General features: G+C 36.1%; 1 protein-coding gene across 1 annotated transcript; it reads right to left on the reverse strand.

Moving 5' to 3' along the window:
• Nucleotides 1–248: 248 nt before the first annotated feature.
• On the reverse strand, nucleotides 249–20,765 carry LOC107928888 (serine/threonine-protein kinase TOR). The gene is made up of 57 exons (XM_016860166.2): nucleotides 20,314–20,765; nucleotides 19,763–20,101; nucleotides 19,606–19,680; nucleotides 19,265–19,437; nucleotides 18,663–18,761; nucleotides 18,049–18,208; nucleotides 17,811–17,954; nucleotides 17,486–17,655; nucleotides 17,199–17,397; nucleotides 16,933–17,127; nucleotides 16,659–16,811; nucleotides 15,750–15,871; nucleotides 15,581–15,680; nucleotides 15,317–15,412; nucleotides 14,939–15,069; nucleotides 14,680–14,782; nucleotides 14,418–14,603; nucleotides 14,228–14,320; nucleotides 14,073–14,108; nucleotides 13,875–13,973; nucleotides 13,685–13,783; nucleotides 13,382–13,544; nucleotides 12,912–13,036; nucleotides 12,738–12,790; nucleotides 12,098–12,221; nucleotides 11,812–11,997; nucleotides 10,786–10,938; nucleotides 10,563–10,715; nucleotides 10,103–10,174; nucleotides 9,876–10,010; nucleotides 9,694–9,755; nucleotides 9,419–9,516; nucleotides 8,625–8,734; nucleotides 8,377–8,550; nucleotides 8,232–8,297; nucleotides 7,548–7,616; nucleotides 7,327–7,437; nucleotides 6,852–6,992; nucleotides 6,627–6,755; nucleotides 6,301–6,469; nucleotides 5,925–6,136; nucleotides 5,548–5,754; nucleotides 5,318–5,431; nucleotides 5,026–5,229; nucleotides 4,691–4,771; nucleotides 4,362–4,436; nucleotides 4,222–4,288; nucleotides 3,837–3,997; nucleotides 3,489–3,662; nucleotides 3,232–3,360; nucleotides 3,057–3,140; nucleotides 2,407–2,468; nucleotides 2,259–2,331; nucleotides 2,019–2,153; nucleotides 1,548–1,721; nucleotides 1,187–1,458; nucleotides 249–424 (listed from the first exon to the last, which is right to left on the reverse strand). The coding sequence occupies exons 1-57, from the start codon at nucleotides 20,431–20,433 to the stop codon at nucleotides 406–408; spliced, it is 7,428 nt and encodes a 2,475-aa protein (XP_016715655.2). The 5' UTR covers nucleotides 20,434–20,765; the 3' UTR covers nucleotides 249–405.
• Nucleotides 20,766–22,318: the final 1,553 nt, after the last annotated feature.

The raw sequence follows: 22,318 nt of genomic DNA on the forward strand, positions 1-22,318 counted from the left end.
TAGTGTGAAACGATAGGAGAGGAATATCAAACAATCAAACCTACATAGAAGTCCGAACATAGGATTACAATTTTTTAAATTTTTATTAATATTGTGAATTCATTAACTATTTGATCAAAACTAAATGAATCGACACAACATAAATATGTGATGCAATTTATCAAAAGCTCAAAAACCATAGACATAATTATGAAATTAAAAAAATAATAATAAACAATCATGATTTGTTTTGTATGGGGAAAAAAAAATTGATAACTTAATTCAATGTGATAAATAGATTTACCACAATAATTTTATTTTATCTTCAATACTAACAAAGAGAAAGAAGAATGAAAAAGAAAATAATGTATTTACATTAAATACAGGTATGTACATGTTTTATACAAAATATACATTGGTTTTTCTTCACCAAAAGGGACACCACCTGGAATAGAATAAATAAAACAGTTAGTGATTCCTCCTTTTGATAAATGTATGCAAATGCTATGTTGTTCCCATTATTCTTTTCCGAAATAATACGCATTTTTGAACATGGGTATTGGATAAATTTGTCAAAACATCCTTTATATACATGGAATTAATTGAAGGACACACCCGAATTTGAGTAACATGGTGCCCATGGATACATATCTATTAGACATCTCACAATTCCGAAACACAATCCAAACTTGATTTAACCATAGTTAGTCAACTAGGATAGAGCAATTTTCAAACCCAAAAAACTGACTCAATTGGTTTAAGCGGTTTTGGTTTGGGTGAATAGGCCAGTTTTTCAGTTATGGGTTTGGTTTTGCCGATTATTAGACCAAAAAAATCGAAATTGAACCTGAATTGACATGAACTGAAACAACCTGCACTCAAAATGACCCAAACAAAGTAACTCAAAATGATCCAACTTGGAGTGACCCAAACTTAGAGTGACTAGATCTTGAAAAGACCTGAGCCAACAATGATCTGACTCAAAAACCAAGCCTCAAACCCAATTGACCTAAGCTCAAAATGACCCAAACCCGAGTGCTCCAAAACAAAATGACCCAAAAAATTTAAAACCCGAATTAACTTATCTAGATTGACTTGAACTACCTAAAACCAACTTGACTCACCCAATTGACAGGTCTAATATGCGTACAAGTACATGCATATGGATATATATGTACATAAAAAGAGAGAAGGAAGAGGATCATACCCAACATAGTTCTGGCATAAATTTTCATGGGAAGTAGCTTGGATTATTAGCTTTTGAACTTGCAGTTTAACAGATAAACCATGTTCCACTTCTCGATTATCTCCCGAAATTAAGGTGCTGTGGTCTATTGAATGTTGGATATTAGAAGAGGCTGTCGGTATTGAGGAGCAAGACAAAAAGTCGCGTCCAGTAAGTTTGTTACTCATACGAGCCATAACCACCACAGCTCGCTCGTTCAAAACCTCATTAGCATCACCAAGTTGATTAACAGCCTACAATGGCACCAAATTGATTTTAACCCACCATATTACATTTACATTCATAAAAAGATATATTGTAGAGTTTTTGAAATGTAGAAAACCTGAAGAAGTTCCCGTTCCCGAGCCCCTCGCTGAGGTTGAGCAAGCTCTTTACTTGGAGCAGTTTCTTCCGTGTTTGTGACAGCAGTGCCATGTGTACTCGCAAAAATTGACATTTGCGGAACTTCGTTGAAATTGAAAAGACGCCAATTAATGAGAGGATCATGAACGAATGCCTGAGGAACAGTTGATTTATAAAGGCAGATCCATCATTTTTTATGCATAAACCGGAAAACAGATGTTTTCATTTATAGTAATGGATTGGCAACAATAACAACCAGAGTGCAGTTAAACAAATGTGATTTCATTAAGGGCACAAATTGCATATATAAATACATCACTGTTTCAATAACCACACCCGACTCCGTTTCCTTTTTCTATTATAAACATGAAGTTCTCGATAGTATAATTAGTTATTAAAGCTTCAATGGAACAACACGAACAAAAAATATTTGAAGTTCAGAGGTTCATACCTCCATCATAGCCATAACACTATCCTTATTTGACCGGAGAACTTGCATCACATTTTCACATGTCAAGCGGAAATTGCCCTCGATACCACCGACTTCCATGGCTTTCACAAGCATTCTAGTCAAACGGAAAGGAACCTGAATCGAGAATTCAACACAATGGACATTAACAAACTGCAATCCCTCTTCCCTAACCCAAAAGAATGACAAAAAGAACCTTAGTGATTGTTTCGACGGACATACCTTTTCAGGGAACTTTTCCCGGTTCATAGAGGCTTCAAAACAGTCTCCAAAATCTATGTGCAAGATCTTTCCACTGCAAAACAGTAGCATGACTATGAAATACAAAATAACATCGGTAACTATTAATTAACACACTTTTTTTTCATACCTAGAGCGCCGTAGCATGAGATTACTTGGGTGACGATCACCTAAGCCGAGGAGGTAACCAACCTGAAACAGAAGCCACGCATCATTCAATCGTACCAAATCGCTTAACCAGGGCACAATAACTACATGTATAACGTAAATTTACGGATTTACAATGAAATTCAAAATCTAACATAACATCAATTGACTTTCTCCATACAATCTCAAGGAAAAAAAACTCCAAATAGATTTGTGGCCTTGAAATGCAATTGTACTATTCAACGTAATATTTTGATTGTATGTCATATTAAAAGCGCAAATAAGCACACATGGAAGTTTAGCAGCATACTCTTTTCTCGTACACCACCAAGATATCTTCATTTTGCCAAAATGGGAAGTTTTACAGAGTAATTGAACTATTTATTAAAAAAGTGAAGAAACTAAATCAAGCAGACATGGTTCCAAACCAGGGGTGATCCAAACCTTTTACCAATAATCACTACTGTAGCCAAAGATAATACGATTGCATACTGGGATACAGTAAAAATTTATCTAACAAAAAAGATACAAAGAAAGAGAGGACTCCGACAACAAAAGTAATAACGAAAGTTAATTTACAGCTAGAGACTTGTATTAATTACGGATACACCAAATTATGAGGTAATCACATACCATGCTCATTACTGCTAAACTTCGAGTATAATTTGTCCTCCTCTCTAGCCACACCTCAGAAGTACGACTTTTTAACCAAAGAACCTATCAAAAGCCAAATTTATGGAAGTTGAAAGAAGTCGATAAATATGAGGAGGAAAAAAAAAGAAAAAGAGAGAATATTAAGAGCACATACTTTCGCCAGATCGTTTCCTTCAGTATTTTGTAGAGCATACTCAAATACTTCTACTTTAGAAATGAGTGGTAAATGGTCGTAATCCGGTGCCAAACTTAGCATAAATTTGTGCTCCTGATTTAGGGTGATCTGAGACCATGAAGCACAGGAAAAGTTATATGCAAATTTTATGATATAAAGCGGCAACAGGTATGACCAAACAGACAATATGTGGAATATGAGAACCAAAACAAAGTATTTGGAGAATTTCAACCAACCCTTCTAGCATCTCTGTACTCCCTAATGAGCTGGTGTAAGGTGTCACAATTAGGGACCCATCCAATCAACCCACTGTTTGGAGATAGAGGTATGACTTCATATCGCTGAATAGACAGATCCTTCTCTGCAGTTTTTCTGGAGTTTTCCAGGAGAGTGTTTACTAAGCCAAATAGCTGATAAAATTTGATCATCAAGGACATTAGATCTCAATAAATGATGTAAAATAGTACAATTATAGTTATATATAAGAAATGTAAACCTCCAAACACCAAGCAAAAGAACCGTAGAATCATCAAACTAGCATGAAAGTAATACAAAAGGGGAATGGAAAAGTAAGCAGAAACTACCTGCATGACACGCTCATCTTGGCGAAGATCTTCGTGCCCTTTGAGTAAAAAGGCATAATCTTCACCATCACTCCCATGAATAGTCAATTTCCGAGGGCGCTGTTTTGAGGTTATGACGTCAAGTTGATGTGCAAATGATGCAATGGTTACCACCGGCGATTCTGAAAAAAAGGGACTCACTTAAGTTGGGGCAGCCAGTTTTTCTTCTTTTATTTAAAAAGAAGAAGAAGAAAGAAATGGATACACTAGATAATTGGGGGATAAGGATTCTAGGGTTTGAACACTAGTTCTAATGCCACACAAACTTCTTTCCACTAGGCCAAAATGTTGGCAAGGCGGTCAGGTTTATACCAAGACATCCATTCAAAGCAACCACTAAGCTTACCTGCACGGTATGTCCCAGGTACAGCAAGCTCCAAATCACGGCATTCTACCAACTCGGGAGAAACAGACTGCAGAATTTACAGTGAAAAGTTAACATTGTCAAATTAATAATTGAGAAGAAATATGATGATCGATATTTGCCTGCAGGTCCAGGGTAGTAAGACTTTGAAGTTGCTTGTCTATTCTCCTGAAAACATGATAATAGAGATCCCATGCCTGATGAATTCAAAAAATAATTAAAGAGAGATCAACCTTCTGGGAACCGCAGAAAAAAAAGAACAGATGAACCAGTAGCATATTCTAATCAGCATTTCTATTTGGTAAAAGAGTATATATAAGTACAACCCTAAGACATCCTCAAGCAAGAAGTTCCACAGAAGTTGGGAATAAAGCTGCTTCAGACAACAATCAAATATTGCTCACTCAAATATATGTAAAATCTAACAATTTAGTCATCAAACATTTCATACCTGAGTAAGCTCAGCATCTTTTCCGGTTCTCTTATATTTCATGCAACACTCATAGGCCTGAGACAAATCATGATGGTATGCCTGCAATACCGTGAAACCAAAATGAACTAACTGAATATGCACACCGGAAATCCTAAAATGCCAAGTGGGCACCAATATATCAGAAAAAAATTATGGCACATGGCAGCAGAAGTATAAACAACTAGACTTGGAATATTCACCATTAATTATGATAAAAAAATCCTTAATGCAACGAATTAAATGAATATGCATATGTTACTGATCAAATCCCATGGGAGGAGATAAGATAGTTGCAGCAAAGGAATAGAGAAAACCTCTATGAATGCTCTCTCCTTTATAGTAGTATTGTCCCTCATTGCCCCTTCCTCAAGCATCTCGTGTAATGGCTCTAAGACTTTCAGCATCCCTTCAATGTTATGTTCACCAAAGTATAGACGACTAGCTTCTTCTAGCCCCTCATGCCATAACTCATGCCAAAGTATTGCAACCCTGATTAGTTCCTTTGAAACCAATTGTGCCTATGAACAGATCAAATCTATTTTTAGATCAAACTGCCAAGGCAAATAAAACAAAGAAAGAAACAAAAACCGATTCTAATTATTCAACCTGATCCACAAGTACACCACTATGCTGACGCACTTTGTCAACCACTTCTTGAGCTGCTGCTTTGCGCAAATTGCTTATGGATTTACAAGCAACAAGTAGAGGGTACATAAGAGCCTGGGAAATAATTAAATCAGTCTAACAAATGAAACAGCTCAAAACGATTTGAATTGGGGCTGCTACAGAACCAAGAGCTCCAATCCTGAAGCAGAACAGAGATAATAAAGGCAAACCTGGGGGTGACTTTGTCCAATTCGCACCAAAAGTGATTGTATAAGTTCTCTCACAGCATGGTTATTTGAATGTATTCTGGCGATTATTTGAGGTAAAACAGCCAACCATGTGTTGATATTAACATGGGCAAATCCTACTTGTAGGGCCATTTGAACTTCTGCAGTAGCTCCATGGTTAAACCACAAGGTAAGAAGGCGAAGTATATCCTGAAAAAGAAAATTAGCAGACTTTAAGAACAATGTTTAGAAGAGAACGATAAAGTTATCAAGTGGCAGTTAAGAAGGTGAATAAAAATAGGTCAGATCCCAAAGTTGTCATTAAAGGTTTTGTGCTATTACCAAGCTTAAAAATGATATTGTATATTTAGTTAATATACCTGTAGGCTGTCATCAACACCTTTTGCATTTGCTGCACATGCTATCGAATGGAAATATCCATTGACAGCTGAAACAACAAACTGAGAGGCGATGGTTTGAAAGCCTCTGGCATAATGAGACATGACAGCTGTATTGAACAATGCCCATGCATGCCATGCTTTTGCCCATTTCGTCGCAAACTGAGTGGCATTCCTAAACGCTGAAAGGATCTCTGAAAAAAAAAGGACCATTTAACAAGAAAAAGAAATCAATAACAACTTCAGCATTTAAGAGTCCATAATAGACATCTTCTTTTTATACAATAACAAAATATTTTATTTAAAAGAGGGAAAAAGCTGCAAATGAATAAGATATCAAGTTCTTATTATTAGCTACCTTGTATAGAATCATCATCCAATCCAGGTGATGAGAGTGTCCATTGCCAAGCTCCAAGTTTAAGATACACACGGGCCAGAAGTGGAACATTTGCACTTGTACCACTCATTGAAGCAGTTGATGGAATGGATTGAATATTTGGGGAGATTGAAAGCTCTCTAGCCAAATTCTGGAACAGTGATTTTTCCATCATGTAAAATTAATCAGGAAAAATGCAACTTACAAATTAGCAGTAGCGAATGCCAGCAGAAAGATGTACTAATTATGGTAGATATGCATGAAAAGCTAGAAAAAGGATAAGTGCTCTTGGTTAAAATTGGATATACCTGCAGCCTGGAAAATGCTTCCTTTCGTTTAAGATCATCTCCAAGTGACCATTGATATTTTAAGTAAGCCAGCATTACTTGAGGAGGGCCATGATATCTTACATTTTCAGGAGCAGTTTCTGGATCATACTGAGTAGCATACAGCATCCAGAAAAAATTTAAAGTAAGAAAACAAACATGATTTTGTGCATTCTTGGAGCTTCAGAAAATGTAAGTAGTACAGACCTGTAAGAGCTTAATTAAGGTAGACCTAGCCTGACTAATCCTTCCATTCTGCCGACAGAGAGAAGCAAACTTGAGCCAGGTTTCAATGTCTTCTGTTGGAGGTAAAACAAGTGCTCTAACAGCCAAAAGCGCTTGCCAGACCTGCATATTTGAACGTATAGGAACCAACAGTTAAGCACGAGACACATTGGGAGAGAGTAAAAATAAGCACTAGGTTCATTCCAATTAAGCAAATGTATACAGAATCATAAACAATTCATGTATGCCAGAAGTCCTAATCGAAATCTAAACCATTAAATCTTCCATATCAATCTACGTGCCTTTGGATGTGAGTCAGACACACGTACATTAAAAATGAAAAAGGAAATTAACTTTATACTATTTAAATAAAAAAAACATACATGGTACATAGATTAGCAAAAGCAATACTTACTAAGACATAATGGCAAACACTTCATCAAAGTAAATAATTTACCTCAACATTTCGTTTTGCTCCCTGTATCCGCTCAGTCCACATATTTCGAATCAAGGCACGCCGCCCTTCGGCAACTGGATTTCCCATAGGTAGAGTGCAATAATCAATGACCTGCAATAAACGAAGATTTCCCCTGAGAATAATTCTTTAAGGAAGTCACGCTTAGAAAAAAGAACAACTAAAAGTGAGCAAATTAAATCTAAAATAGATGTAGAATGAACCTCCTCTAGTTCTGAAAGCTGCTGAACACGGACCATATTGCTGTAAGCACGCTCATAGCTTTCCAAAACCTGAAGTAGGTATTAATATCATGATAGCCATAAAGTAAAGATTTTCTCAAGTCCAAACGCATGAATTTTTAAACTTTCACCACCAGAAATCACGATGGTATCATTCAAGGTACTGTTATACAGATAAACAACCATAACATTATTAAATAGAGCATCAGGGTCCTGAACCATAACAAAAGCTAAGTTCTATAATTTTATTTGAACCAAGTAATTTCATTACTTTTTATATCATGTACCAAATGAGCCCGATAACAATCATTGCCATACCAACGAAGTCATAAGAAAAAACCTTTATACATACATATATATACAAACGTATAAACTACAAAAGGGCACAGGGAATTTAACTATACCTAAAACGGTGTTTTACTTTCCCTTTCAACTATTTTCAAAGCATGGGGGAGCTAGAGCCAGAAGGACTAGAAATTTCGACAATTGTAAAAAGGAAGAGGGAAGTATGTATAATGTTGGATATGTTCTAGAAACTGAAAAGTAGCAATTTAGAGTATTCGCTAACATATAGAATGAAATGAAAAAAAGAAAAACTAGAAAGCCGTTGCTCAAATAAAAAAACACCTAGTATTCAGTTCAAGAAATTGGAGTTAAGAAACAAACCAAAGCAGCAAGTTCTGTTGCTAGGCACTTTCTAGCTCTCTCAACATACTCATGTGCCTCATCATACTGCAAAATGCAGATAGAAACAGATGACGGGCATTCACAAGAATTAATAGAAGTAATGAGTATAGACTAGAAAAAGCACCTTTCCCCTCCGAACTAACAGAACAGCTCTGTAGAATGTACCATTACTGCTTCCATCACCAGTAGCAGCAGTGTTCCCTAAAGCCCGAAGTTTGGTTTCATCACCATCATCTAATCGAGACACATACTCAGCCATTTGATCCCATTCACCCATATTCCAAGCAGCATTTGCAGCCTAGAAGAAAAAATTCATTGAGTACAAGCACAATATAGATAATGTTGACATCAACTACAGCATAAACCACAAACCATTGGTGCCATTTCCAGTCGAGCAGAGGGCTCTGCTGGAGTCCAGTACTCTCTGCACAAGTTGTTGAGCTCTTCCCATCGAGCCAATGCAGCAAGGCATCGCATCCGTCCTACAATGTACATGCCACATTAAAATTTTCAAGAAACTAGCGTACACTGGTATAGGAAGCAAATTATGCTTTCTAAGCTCAATTATTATGATGTGAAATATAGATATCGAAAAATTTTACGTCAGAAATGAAAACCCAAAAAGGTTGATGATAATTTGATCTATTTACTAGAACCTAATCACTGCAACCAACAGTTTATAGGGTAGAAAACTCACTCAAGGCATTTTAAAAAATAAATAAACACGGGTGCCCGAGAAACATAATTTCAGCTTATATGAGCTAACTTGAATATAACAATAGGAAGGTTTTGTCTATCAAAAAACGTTTGAAGAAAGAAGAAAAAAATTTTGACCCATAAAAATGCCTGATCACGAATGTTCTAAATAAAATTTCAAAAAATAAAAAAGGAAATGAGTTAAATAAGAGAATGCAAAACCATCAGTATTCATTTTGCTTTGCTCACACCGACTATAAACAAAGGTAAATCAAAATATATGTGCTCAGTCCACAACATGTCATACCATCTAAATAAATTTGCTGCAACCTGTTTTTGCATTCTTATAGAGAAATTCAAAGAATTCCAAATTTCTGTTATGAAAAGTATACTAACAAAGAGCATGCAAGTATTAAAAGAAAGAGGAACAGAACAAACAATTAAACGAGCCATTGTGCTTAAATTAATACCTAGGGTAGCTTCTAGTACGAGGTGAGGGCTTGATGCTTGAGCTGCTTTGGCAGTGTATGCCTTAAGAGCGTCATCCCATCTCTGCAATTTCTCATACCTAATAAACACAAATCTATGTAACTAGATCTTTTCCCCCCATTTTGCCAAATATACATATTTGAGGAAGACAGCATGAAATAGTAAATCAGGTAATGACAAGCAGAAAACTACAACACAAAAGCTCTGTGAATGACATCAACGTCACTAATCATTTTGAAAATCAAATGTCTAATACCATGATTCCTTCAACTGAACATCCAAATATTGTTGAGCATTAGTCAATATCCCCACAGCAGCCTAAAAAGGTTAAAAGAAAAATAATTAACAACCTAAATCAATAAGGAGATATTTGGGAGAAAGCATGTAGATATTAGGGAAAAAAAAAGCACAGCTCACAGAATATATATAGTTATATACCTCATGCTGGTGTAACTGGTTATTTATGTGTATGAGAGCTTCAACTACAGCAACAGGATTAGCATCCATCTTCTTTGAGCGGGCACCTTCGAATTCCATTTCTTTGTAATGTAGTGCCTTAGCAAATGCTCGACACTGGCATGTGCCATAAGAATGATAAATCTTTCACTGTCCAGATGATATAAAAAAAACACATTGCATAAAAGCATTTCTCAAGGAAAGCATACCTTTTCAGCAAGTGCAGCAAGAAGTCGGATATCTATAGGGAGAGGTCTTTCATCGCGTTCCATGAATTCAGCCTGAAATGATCACATATATCCTTTTAAACAAAAGAAATAAATTACCTTCTCTTTCAAATACATAGTACCCAGATTGCCCTGACAAATGGGTTATGCATGTTACAATTGCTTATTGGCTACAGCAGAGGGGTTTCCTTATCACATATCTGCTTATATGTTTACACCTCAAGCTGATATTTTTACCAAATAGTTTTTTAATATTGCTTGTGGACCAGTTATACAATGCCGACTCTTTTAACCATGGAATTACCAAGAATAGAAAAACAGCAAAACAATATAAAAGCAGATTAATATGGTCTTGTAAAGTGAATCTGCATTTAGTAAAGGATAAAAGCAATCAAATAGCTTGCATGAAAACAAGGAATAAAAATTAGCTGAAGGGGTATACCAAGTTGAGAAGTGTAGCCAAAATTTCAGGAGGAATATTAGGAGAAGAAAATGCCATCTCCAAGCTTCGAACCAACTGCCTCTGACTCGACTCATTAAGTTGAGACCAGCAACTAACAAAACCAGCAGCAAACAACTCACGCCCAACAAAAGGCTGCAAAGGAGCAGATTAGAAACCTCAATCCTAAGGAAACAATACATAAACATAAACCTTGTAAACATACCTGTAATTGGGCAAGCCGAGCACAGGTTCGTAGTGCTGGAGAAGGAGATTCTTTTAAGAGTTCAATGCTAAAATGCCTCATCCATTCTGCCCAATCTTCTTTGGTACTACGCTGAGAAGCCTCCCCAGCAGTGCGTAACCTCCCATCATTGACCTATAGACAAGTAATTTATGTCAATTAAGGCCTCTATAGACCACATGAAATAATGTATGAGAATTATTTTTAAAAAAACAAAATAAAGATAAAATGAATGTAACTTCAAAGGAAAATTTCATAGGTATAGAGAACAAGATAATGGACAGAAATAATCAAATTTCTGTGTATCCAACAAGCATAAGAATATAGAACTACACAAGATTAAGAAATGACGTATAAAAATTGTCTGGGCTCACATCTGCCACAACAAATTAACAAGTCAGATATGTAAAACGAATGCAACATCACAAGCCATTACATGTCAGAAACTGCTCACAGCATGACTGGTAACAAGTAATTATTTCGATGTTTCAAATTTACAAAGGCCAAAGGTATCAAGAAAGGATGTATACAAGCATAGCTAACTCACTAAATAACTTGTACAACTCCATAAGAAAACCTAATCTTTCTATGCATACATGAGATGCTACAAAGCATAAGAAAACACTTGCCTGTTCATGCAACTGAGGCCAGTGCTTACCTACCACATCACATTTAATATTCTTGTTTTACATAAGAAATTTGCTGATCATACATTCATTTCTTTAAAACATTGTGTAACCAATTAAATAGAAATCTGGCCATGCCAACAACTACTCAGCTAACTACAGCAATAGGGTAAGTCCATCCAATACTGGCTACAAAGATTATGATTGAAAGTTACGACATAACCAGTTTTAACTGATAAGTAGTACAGATTATTTCCAAGCTTCATCTTCAAGCTAGCATTGCATGTTCGCTGGGCAGCATGCTCAGGAACCTAGGTGAATAAGCTATGGACAAAATAAATAATAAACAATAGCTCATCATACAATCATAAAAGGATGATACCTGGTGACCTCTAGGATGTTTTTGCACATCGTTCCCTTCTTCATAAGGATCATTTTCCATATCATTTAGTGGGTCACTAACAACCTCCACTGGAGGTCGTCGACTTAATCTTTGCGCTGCTGTGCTCCCCACAATTAATGGTTCACGTCGCCTTAAACGACCTTCAATTTCCTCAAATTCTTTATGCTGAAATAAACAAGTTTTGATATTAAATTTGAACATGGGAAGTAGCAGGGTACAAGTTTTCCACATGCAAAAAAAAGAATGACATGGTCAGAAGCAATACCTGCAAGGGGTGTCTCAACAAAAGTTTGTGTATAGATGGGATAAAAATAGTGAAGTCTTCTCCAAGGGCATGGGCCAGACAGCAAAGTGCATCAACAGCATCTTTACGGAGCTCATCATTTTTCCTGTAAATCAAAATTTTTTTAGGTATAGACATAGTGCATAGATGGGTGCTTCCATCAAGCCTCCTCTGATGCTGATGGTTCTAACCCATTAGAACCATCCATCAGTTATCACCATTAGCGACTCATGTTTAAAAAAAATTACTTGGTTCATAGACTATTAATTTCCATAGACAAGTACCAAAATCATTTATAAACTAAAAACCAAAAGTGCTTTGCAAAATTGAGTTTCTTTTATCCCAAATTATCAGTTGATTGTAACCCTATGATATCATCATAAACAATCATTTTATTATCCTTTCTTATTTACTTGGAAAAAAACTGAAGGCAAACTAAATCAAATTATCTAAACCATAACCAAGATACTGTTTTGGTTCCAAAACCAAACACATAGAAATGTGAAAAGATGCATGCAGACTAATACCCCTGATACACGGCAAGTGATAGACCATCCATAAGTCTAAATAGGAAAGTTTCCTGTCTTCATAGAGTTTTAAACAAAAGGAACAGACAACTCACCCATCTAAAACTATCTTCAAGTGATGCACTAGAGAAGATATGTGACCTGTAACCTGATTTACAAGGATGAAAAAACAAACAGAATACATGTTCAACAGAACTTGAATCCACAGGTATTTAAAACATATATATAGTAACTGATTCTTCAATGTAGTTAATATTCTTGCTACCTACCTGAACACAGGGGATCAACCTTGTCAAAGTTCTGATAGCAGCACGTCTTATCTCCACAGAACCATCCACTTTAAACAGTCGAATAAGGGCAGGAAGGAGTAGATGCATATGTTCATCCAATGTCCCTACATGGTAATCATAATAAGAAATCCTTTAGATATTATCATGTAAAGATGCTTAAAGTTAGACAGATAGAGAGAACAATAAGTTTCAGTTCAAAACTAACAAATTTAGTTTAGACGAGCATGGGTTAATCAAAGGTTTGAATAAAAGGTTCTCTAGAATAAAACATGAAAATTTCCACTTTCATAATTTTCTAACTAGTAAATAACTATAGGGTTATAAAGCTATATTCAGATGTTTATTCTTCTTCAAGCATGCTTAAAGAGCATGCCCATGGTCACATGCAGCATCACAGTTACAAAATAATGGACTTAAGTCCCAAAAGTGAAATGAGTGCTACTACTAACCACCAAACACTTCCAGGGTATGGAGAATGTCAAGAACATAGGTGTAGTCATTGCAACGTTCTGCATCACTCAAAACTTGAATGCAACAAGGAAGAATAGCAGGAAGATACTTCCGAAATTCATCATTGAGAGCTAAGCAAAGCTGCTCAACTAGGTGCAGTACCTAAGAAAGAGAGGTAGGGAGAGTTTAAGAAATAAGATCAGCAGTAAAACAATAATAATCAAGACAATCAATCTAACAACCCATCTGCAGGATACGCAAGTACAAATTACTTGTACATGTAAACTAAAGTATAAAAATACCGGAAAACCACGTGAAGGGCGAGTACTGGCTGGCAAGCTGAATAATGACCATAGTTCGGAAATTAAAGATAGCAGCTCCGGTAAATATTTACGAATATGCTGCATAAGCACATCAAAAACCCAAAATAAAATGCCAGAAGAAAGCCAATATCAGTTACATACATGAAATCTTGAAGACATTTAAATGTACCTGACGCACAATGGACACAAGAGTGCCCAACTTCCATGTTATAAAATCCTTCAGATGATCATCACATGTACGAACAATCTGAAAGAGATCATGCAAAACCTACAGAAAGAAGCAAGAAAATAAGCCACGGTTCAGAAAAATAACCAACAAAAAACCAAGCATAAAAACCAAACTCGGCTGAAAAATTAATAGACAAACCTTTGGCAAGTATGGAACACAACCCAGACCCATTGACTAACCTCGCAAAAGAGAAATTCAATGATTTAAAGAAGTTAAAAAAAGCAAATTTTAATTAAATAGTATCTAGGATAAATATTTTAGGAAAAAGATTAAAATCCATATGTTGAACGCACCTTGAAAATAAACATGAGAGATCCAACCACCTTTTGGTGGTAACTGGCAAGAGAAGGATCCCTAAGAATTCGCATGAGAGAATTGATAGCAACCTGAATTCAGTTATTTTAGCAAATAATTAAGAGGTTCTACTACAAACAAAAACTGTTAAAACAAGCAAGAAGAAAGATAAATTAGGTAGGGCATTACAGTGGAGTAGTAATCTTCAGATGTAGCAAATGATGGCCAAAGGTCCATAGGTAGTTCATCCATTGATGATGGAATATGTTGACCTGAATCACTGGCAGCACGGGTAACATCTCCATGTGACCCAGATACGCTTTGCTGATTCCTTTTATGCGCATGGGGATCCAAAGCACCCATGATACCAAGAACCTGGGGACGACAAAGTATACTCAGTTTCACAAGAAAGCTGAACCGTTAACTACATCTAAAGTTCAAGAGCAACTACCTTCAGTACTTCTCGTCTGGTAGACCACACTAACTCACCATTCAACAATTTCAGAAGTAAGCCAAGCAATTGAGGGTATTCGTTATATGGAGCTATGACATACCTGTCAGACCCGTTCAAGAAAAATCTCTTAAACACCATCAAAGGAAAGAGAGGGGGGGGGAGGCTAACATTTCTAACATAAAACATGCAGAAGTTTAAGAATACTAATTAGTCCGAAGCCCCTCTGGCAAATTCAAAGCAATATAAGATGTCTTACCCGGTACTCTGTACAACTTGACCAAGAGTAGCAACAGCTACTTCACGTTTTGTGACAGCTGCGCCATCCAATAATGCCTCAACAATTAAAGGCATAAGTTCGGAGATATATTCTCTCATTGCAAAACCACCCTAAAATAAGTCACAGTCCAAGAAAGAATAGTAAAAGAAAATGTTATACGAGGAAACTTACAATCAATTACACAGCAACCAAGCTAGGATTCTCATCAGACAGCAAATTCAATACAACATACAACTTATAATTCACAATTAATGCAAACACAATAATCTTTTCCTATGTCTATCAAACTGAGTATCTTACTCCAAAAATGATGCCATGTGTGAAAGACTAAAAGCAAACAAACAGAAGTTCACCCACCACTCTAGCAAGATCTCCCACAGTCACAAGAACTCCACTGATAAAACCATTATTGGCATTAACTCCAGTGCCCTCAAGTAGTCGCGCCACAAGAGCCTGAAAAATAAAACAGTCAATAACATGATGGCAGAGCCACAAAAAAGGAAAATAACCCCAACTCCCCCACACACCCCCCACTCCCCCCCCCAAAAAAAAAAAAAGAGGAGCTACTAGAAAAGTGGAAAGCGGAAAGAAAATAATTAAATAACACAAGACAAGTTAAACCTTGTGCACTGGGGCGATATATGGGAGTATTAGTCGTTCACAGTTGCGTATTAAACAACCGAGCAACTTGGCACTCTCTTCCCTGCATTTGTTATCTGCACTGCTCACAATGCAGGAGAAGTCAATATTTAATGCAGCATAGAGAGGACAGAAGTTCTTTTATCTTTACCTTTGCCCTAAGTATGTCAATAATTGTATGAGATGACGACGAAGTGCTGGAAGAACATATGCCGGATTTTTCTCTGACAATCTCCCAGCCACTGATATTGCATATTCTCGCACATCAAAATCCTATAGCAACAGAAATATTCTCTATTAATAAAAGTGCAACACAAAGTAATGCAAAAATTGGAACAAAAAAGCATAGCTATTTCAGCACATTTGAAGGCTAGCTATCAAGCTTAGAACCCTACAGCTGACTCATATGAAACTGTCCTTAATCTAATCAGTATGCATGTCTTCATACTTTTTGCAAAAGGCAATTCCAATAAACAAAGTGAAACACTTTTATGAAAATGATAATCTGTTGGAAAAGACAGCAGAGAGAAAGTGCAGGCAAAAGTGGCTTAAGAATAGTTAGGGTAAGATGGTTACTATAAGACACAATGTCTCATTTAGGAAAAGTTAGAGATGTTAAGAACAGTAATAGCTGCAGAGACCAGACATACCGATCAGCAAAATATAAAGTGTTCCTTAAATATGGAAAAATGCTAATCAACCCTATTTTGAAGAGTTACCAATCAGGATATATCAAATCATTTTAACTATGGAAAAATGCTGACAAACACTATTTTTCACCTTCAAACAAGAAATTAGGTGCACATTATTTTTCTAATTTCCTGTACAGTATAAAGAACAACATTATTCATCCCCTTTGTCTAGATACCAAGAAAGTAAAATCTTGTAATCATGATAACATTCTAATAATCTTTTATTTCATAATCCAGGCCCAAATATTTAATTGAAGACATGCCGACTGTCAAGACAATTAATAGGCCTATAAAGCAACGTACTGATAAATAGGCGTATAAAAATGAGAGGAACATTCTTGACAGTATAAAACTGGATTAAATTGCACCTCATCATTTAAAGCAGCAAAAACCGCACTCAGGCTATCAGCCTGTGCTAAAAAATCATCAAAACCTCTATTTCCATGGAGAGAGGAAAATATTGAATGGCGAACAGTAACATCAGCATCTGCAACAGCTGCAATGAGAAGCTTCTCCACAAGCTGTTGAAAACCCAATATAATTTATAAGCAAGCATAACGTATCATAAAGATTCCAACACAGGTAAAACATAATACATTAACATAAACAGTATTGTAACTACTATAGCACAGACGGACAAACCTCCTCGATAAGACGCCTTCGCTTCCCTCCAGCTCGGCTAGAGCGACCAGAACCAAATTGTGAGGATGTGATATCAGAAAAGGAATTTGCAACTAATTTGCAACAACAAAAAGCAGCATCTTTTCGTGTGGCTCCATCCTCGTCATCAAGATAACGAACAACTGATCCTCTCGCAAACTCAAGAAGTTCATGTCCCTACACCACAGAATAATTAGTGCCAAACCATGGTTGACATCAGACACTCCATATAATGTAGGTAAACAAACCTTGAAATTAAAACAAGCGAGAGTCTGCAAAGCAAGCTGAACATGGGCCGAACCACTAAGCTCAGCCACTGGCTGGGTAATATTTGTAGTGGTGCCTCGAGCCACAGCCGGCCTTGCCTGAAAATAATGGGACTTCGAAAGAACCAAGGAAATGCAATCAAGAAGCCGATCTTGAATAGTGGGAAGCAAAGATGGAATACTGAAACACAACCAGTATTTTATAAAATTAATACCCTCAATTAATCCCCAAATACAATCTGAACACAAGGTCATGGCTGCCCACATACCTGACTGTAATTTGCTGAAGAGCTTCAACAAGTGTAGGAGAAAGACCAGCAGAAAACATAATATCAAGGAGACCACGAACATGGGACTCCATTGCCGGTCCCATAGCTTTCGCAATGTTCCCAACACAAGCCAAAGCTTCAAGAGAGGGTCTACCTCTTCGTGGAGCAATCTGTAGATAAATAATATGAAAGCAAACAGTTGGACAACTTCTTTCTTCTCAAATAAAAACAAGCAAAACTTCAAATAATAATAATAATAGTAATAAAAAAAACCAACAAGATGCAACCAAAAGATAAGTCATGAATCACAAGCCATGAGACTCACTGCATCACGTAAGTGAGAAGTAATTGTCGGCAAATAGTGGACCAGCTCTCCATCCAAAGCACCAGCCATCTCCCCAAGGGCAATAAACCCACTCGCACGTTCAGCTGGTATTCTTAAGACTGTAAGGATATGGTTCATGCATATCTGCAAGATATCAAAAAATCCAAATGCACATAACTGAAAGGGGTTCACATGCCGGTTAAATAATGTGATCATATATGGAGCAATAACAACTTACCGTCAAGTAGTTTGTGACAAATCTGTCACGCAGGAAATGTGCAATGCGAGGTAGTAAAGAAGTTATGCTAAGGCGAACTAGGCGATCTCGATGCTCTAGGTATCTAAGCACAATTTCGGCTACTTCTCTGTACCTTGACATCATGAACTCACCAGTGTTCCTGATAAAGATGAAGTTTATGTCACTAACAACACATATACACTTATATATCATTTCATATGACAATAAAATATTTCCCAAATGAAATGGATAATCTTCATCTCATAGAGGATGAGCATACTACAAATTGACTAACACTATAAATATATCTACACATGTATATACCTCTATAACCTAATTACAACCTATACTGCAGCAGCTAATCTGCAGTAGGTGAAAGGCTATCTAGCACATACGTATCTATAGCTGTATTTATTTTACTAACCAATAAGGCATATACGCAAACACAATGCGTATACAAATTTCTTTTTCTATTTCTTTCTCCTTTTCTTTTTTCAATGAGGAGGGGGAAGTGATCAAGTGGAGGGAACCAATTAACTCAAAGGTTGAAACAGAAATTACAGGACTCGAAGTCCTTTTAATTTACAAACAATAAATAAGACCATCACACCAACCTCAAAAGCTCTCCAACAGCAAGCAAAGAACCATGTATACTGTGAATAGGAGCATTTTTTCCCAATCCATCTTGCGTAGCCTCGAACATTCGATAGTACCTATAGAAACACCGAAGGTTGAGCATAGAAAAGAACAAAGAAAACACATTTGAAAATTTGAGTTCAGAAGTTACAAAGAAATGAACATGCACAAGAAACGTAACAGTAAACTCTGCCTCCTCAACAAACAAAACCAACCAACAAACTAGGGCATACAAAGAATGTAAAAAAGCCAAGCAGGTGACAACTCCACCAAGAATAGCACACTATAAAGCACTACTATTGCAAGGCAAGTTATAATTCCTCTATTCTTCTGTTTATTTGCAATTTAGAGAGCATAGTAAGATCCATAGTAGGTAAAAGGGTGGTTTGGAACAAAATTAAGGCAGAAACAGCAAATAGGAACTCAACTCAGACACCAGAAACTACGAAACCATGAAGAGATGTTTCTACATACATTCATTTAAAATAGAAAACTAGGAATGCTGATGCAGCTATTTGGTTCAAATTTATCAAAATAACAAAGAAAAGGGATACCAGAACATCACAATCAATAAACTAACCACTGCACACGCCAACGTGTCTCACGTTTTTCAATAACGCGAAGGCACGCTCGCAATGCCTCCACAGCACGCTCACGAACAGCCAACGTCGGATCCCTCAATGCAACCCAAATGGCATCAACGAATTCAGGTACATGAACATTGAATACAGTGGAAGCATTTTCTGCCATTTCCTTTAGTAGTAAAATGCAAAGGTAGCTTCAATAAAACAATCTTTTACAACAAATGAACTAAAATTAAATTAAACAATTTGCAGCAACTTCTAACATAAGATCAAAAATAATAATTATTTTCTAGAAATCCATTCATAAGGAACAATAAAAATCTCACAGAGAACGCACCTTCAAAATTAAGACAGCAGCAAATCGGCGATACTCTATTCTATCCCCACGAAGCCACTGCAGGGCAGTTTTGACCTGAGAAACAGGCACATGGACTAGACATTATTCCCATTGGCTTTGAATTGCACCACAAAAATTAGCAATGTCCCCAACAAACCTGAAATTCCACTTCATCCGCAGTCATCGCCCCACCAGCTCTCGCAAGATGGCCAAGAACTTTACTAGCAAGAACTAGTATTTCAGGATCACGCTTAGTCTCGAAAACAGTCCGCATATAATTAGAAAACCTGGAAACCTTGGAGGCATTCTCCCCAAGTGCGACATCTATCAACTCATCAATAGCTCTTAAAGCTCCCATGTTCTGTGCAACATCGTTACTTTCCAACAGGCTCGAAATTCGATCATATAACTGGTCCATAAAACGAGAAAACGCTTCCCCGCTAAGGTCACGAGCTTCTTCTTCCACATGCTTCTTCAATGCTAATGAAGTTCCCTCCTGCTCACAATCAAAAAAAGCCAAAATTATAAAGAATTTCAAACAAATAAAGGATAATCAATCTAACTGCTATTCTGCTAAGGTTAATCTTATTCTTCAATCTTTCAGCTAAGAATCCCGAAAATTCAATTTCAAATTCCTTCCACTCTCTACAACTCAGCAAGAGAAATAGAGAAAGAAAAAAGCAAGGGAGTGAAGTGGAAAAACATCACCTTAGGGTTGCCACGGGTACAGAGGTCGGCGAGTATACGGTTTAGCGCTTCGAAGCTTCCGCCGGCGGGACCAGATGCGGCCAGTCCACAAAAGCGAAGGCTCTGTAAAGTCACCGCCATAAAAACCCCTACCCTGACCACTAACTGCTGAAAATCCAACCCTAAAATGTTAAAAAAAATTTGTATAAAAAATGCGTATCGGATCTTTGGTTCAAGGCATCGAATCCAACGACGATAAGCTCGAAAAGAAGAAGAAGAAGAGAGAAATTAGAAGAAGAATCGATAAATGACGTTAAAAATACGCGTGGAGAGTGTGCACCACCACGAAGAATAAAGCCTTTCGCTTTGGCAAATTGGAACTGAGCATTTGACGGCAAAGGCAATTTTGGTGTGGCTGTCCCCCTATCCAAGGATGTGTTTTCTTACTTATTTACTATAATTCCATCTATTTTCCCCACTATTAACCCAAACCAAACTTGGTTGAGCCGAATTCAAGTAATTTTCGGGTGTAGATGTTCTTCAGTCACATTTGAATGGAATTGAAATTATTAATTCAGATAATTGTATTGAACTAAATGAATCAGGATTTTTATTTATATGTATATATATTTAAAATTTAATAATATTTTAAGTAAACTAGTCGAATCGACAAACTGATATAGCCTACTAGTTGATTCGATCATTGGTCTAGTTTTAAAAACATTATCTTTAGCCTTGACTCAACTTTGATATTCGACCTGAGCTCAATTGATAAATAACTCAAGTTTAAACAGGTTTAAACTAATTTATCAAATTTCTTACTTAGACTCAGATCTAAGTAAATTATTATCAACATAACAAGGGAAAATAATGTAATTTTACAATATAAAGAAATGTTAAAATGAAAATTTTGATTAGGCTCGTAAATTATTTGAATTGAGTATTAAAGTGTTCAAATTCAACTTTATCAATAACTATAATTACTCAAATTCAACTTTATTTAATTTTTTTTCTTCGTTTAGCTCTTAAACTTGTTTTACTTATCAAATCATCAAAAAATATGAATGAATAAGTTAACGTTGTTGACGTACACGTGAATTACCACGTGGACGTCACGTAAACAATTAATTAATTCTTTTAAATTCAAATATATATAATTGTTTTTAACATAAAATATATGAAAACATTTTTAATATTTTTATTTTTTAAAAGAAATAATTAATTGCTAATGGGCATGCAGTTGCAACGTATAGGGGTGTTCATTCGGTTAACCGACCCGAAATTACTATAATCGAATTAACCGACCTTCCAAAAATTTTAACCGTTAACCGAACCGATTTTTTTTAAAAAAATTTAACCGAACCGAAATTTTTTCGGTTAATAAGGTCGGTTAACCGAATTAACCGAAAATTATGTATTTTTTATTTTTGGTTAAAAATTACCCGAATTACCCGAATTACCCGAATTAACCGAATTAACCGAATTAACCGAATTAACCGAAAAATACCCGAATTTTTTTATTTTTTATTTTTAAAATTTAAAAAATTTATAAATTATTAAAGTAAATTGGGTTTTAGACTTTAGTAAATTGGGTTGTCTTTTAGTTTTAGTTTTATTGGATTGGGTAATTGGGTAAACTTTAGTTTTAGTTTTATTGGGTTGGGTAATTGAGTTTGGGTTGGGTTGGATAATTTTATTTATTAATTTTTTCGGTTAACCGACCGGTTTCGAACTGAATTAACCGTTAACCGAAAAATCATAAAAAAATTAACCGACCCCCGACCGAAAAAATTCGGTTAACCGACCGATTAACCGAATTCAGTCGGTTAACCGAATTTTTTCGGTTTTACCCGAATTATGCACACCCCTAGCAACGTAGATGCGATGTCAGTAAAGTTAACTAATGACTTTTTCATCAATTTTTAGGTGATTTGATAAATAATACAAATTTAAGAACTAAAAGAGATAAAGAAAATTAAATAGGAAGCTAAAATGACTTTTTTTTTGTAATGTTGGAGGATCAAAT

This window comes from Gossypium hirsutum, chromosome D01 (assembly GCF_007990345.1).
Source record: "Gossypium hirsutum isolate 1008001.06 chromosome D01, Gossypium_hirsutum_v2.1, whole genome shotgun sequence".
Classification (NCBI taxonomy): Eukaryota; Viridiplantae; Streptophyta; class Magnoliopsida; order Malvales; family Malvaceae; genus Gossypium; species Gossypium hirsutum.

Bases quoted from the DNA above. Each gene is read 5' to 3' on its own strand.
- LOC107928888 (XM_016860166.2), bottom strand. From the start codon at position 20,433: ATGGCGGTGACTTTACAGAGCCTTCGCTTTTGTGGACTGGCCGCATCT. The intron at 10,011-10,102 runs GTATGCTTTCCT...GGCACATGCCAG, and splicing joins TTGCTGCACTTGCTGAAAAG to TGTCGAGCATTTGCTAAGGC. The intron at 8,298-8,376 runs GTGCTTTTTCTA...TGCATTTTGCAG, and splicing joins TGTTAGTTCGGAGGGGAAAG to TATGATGAGGCACATGAGTA.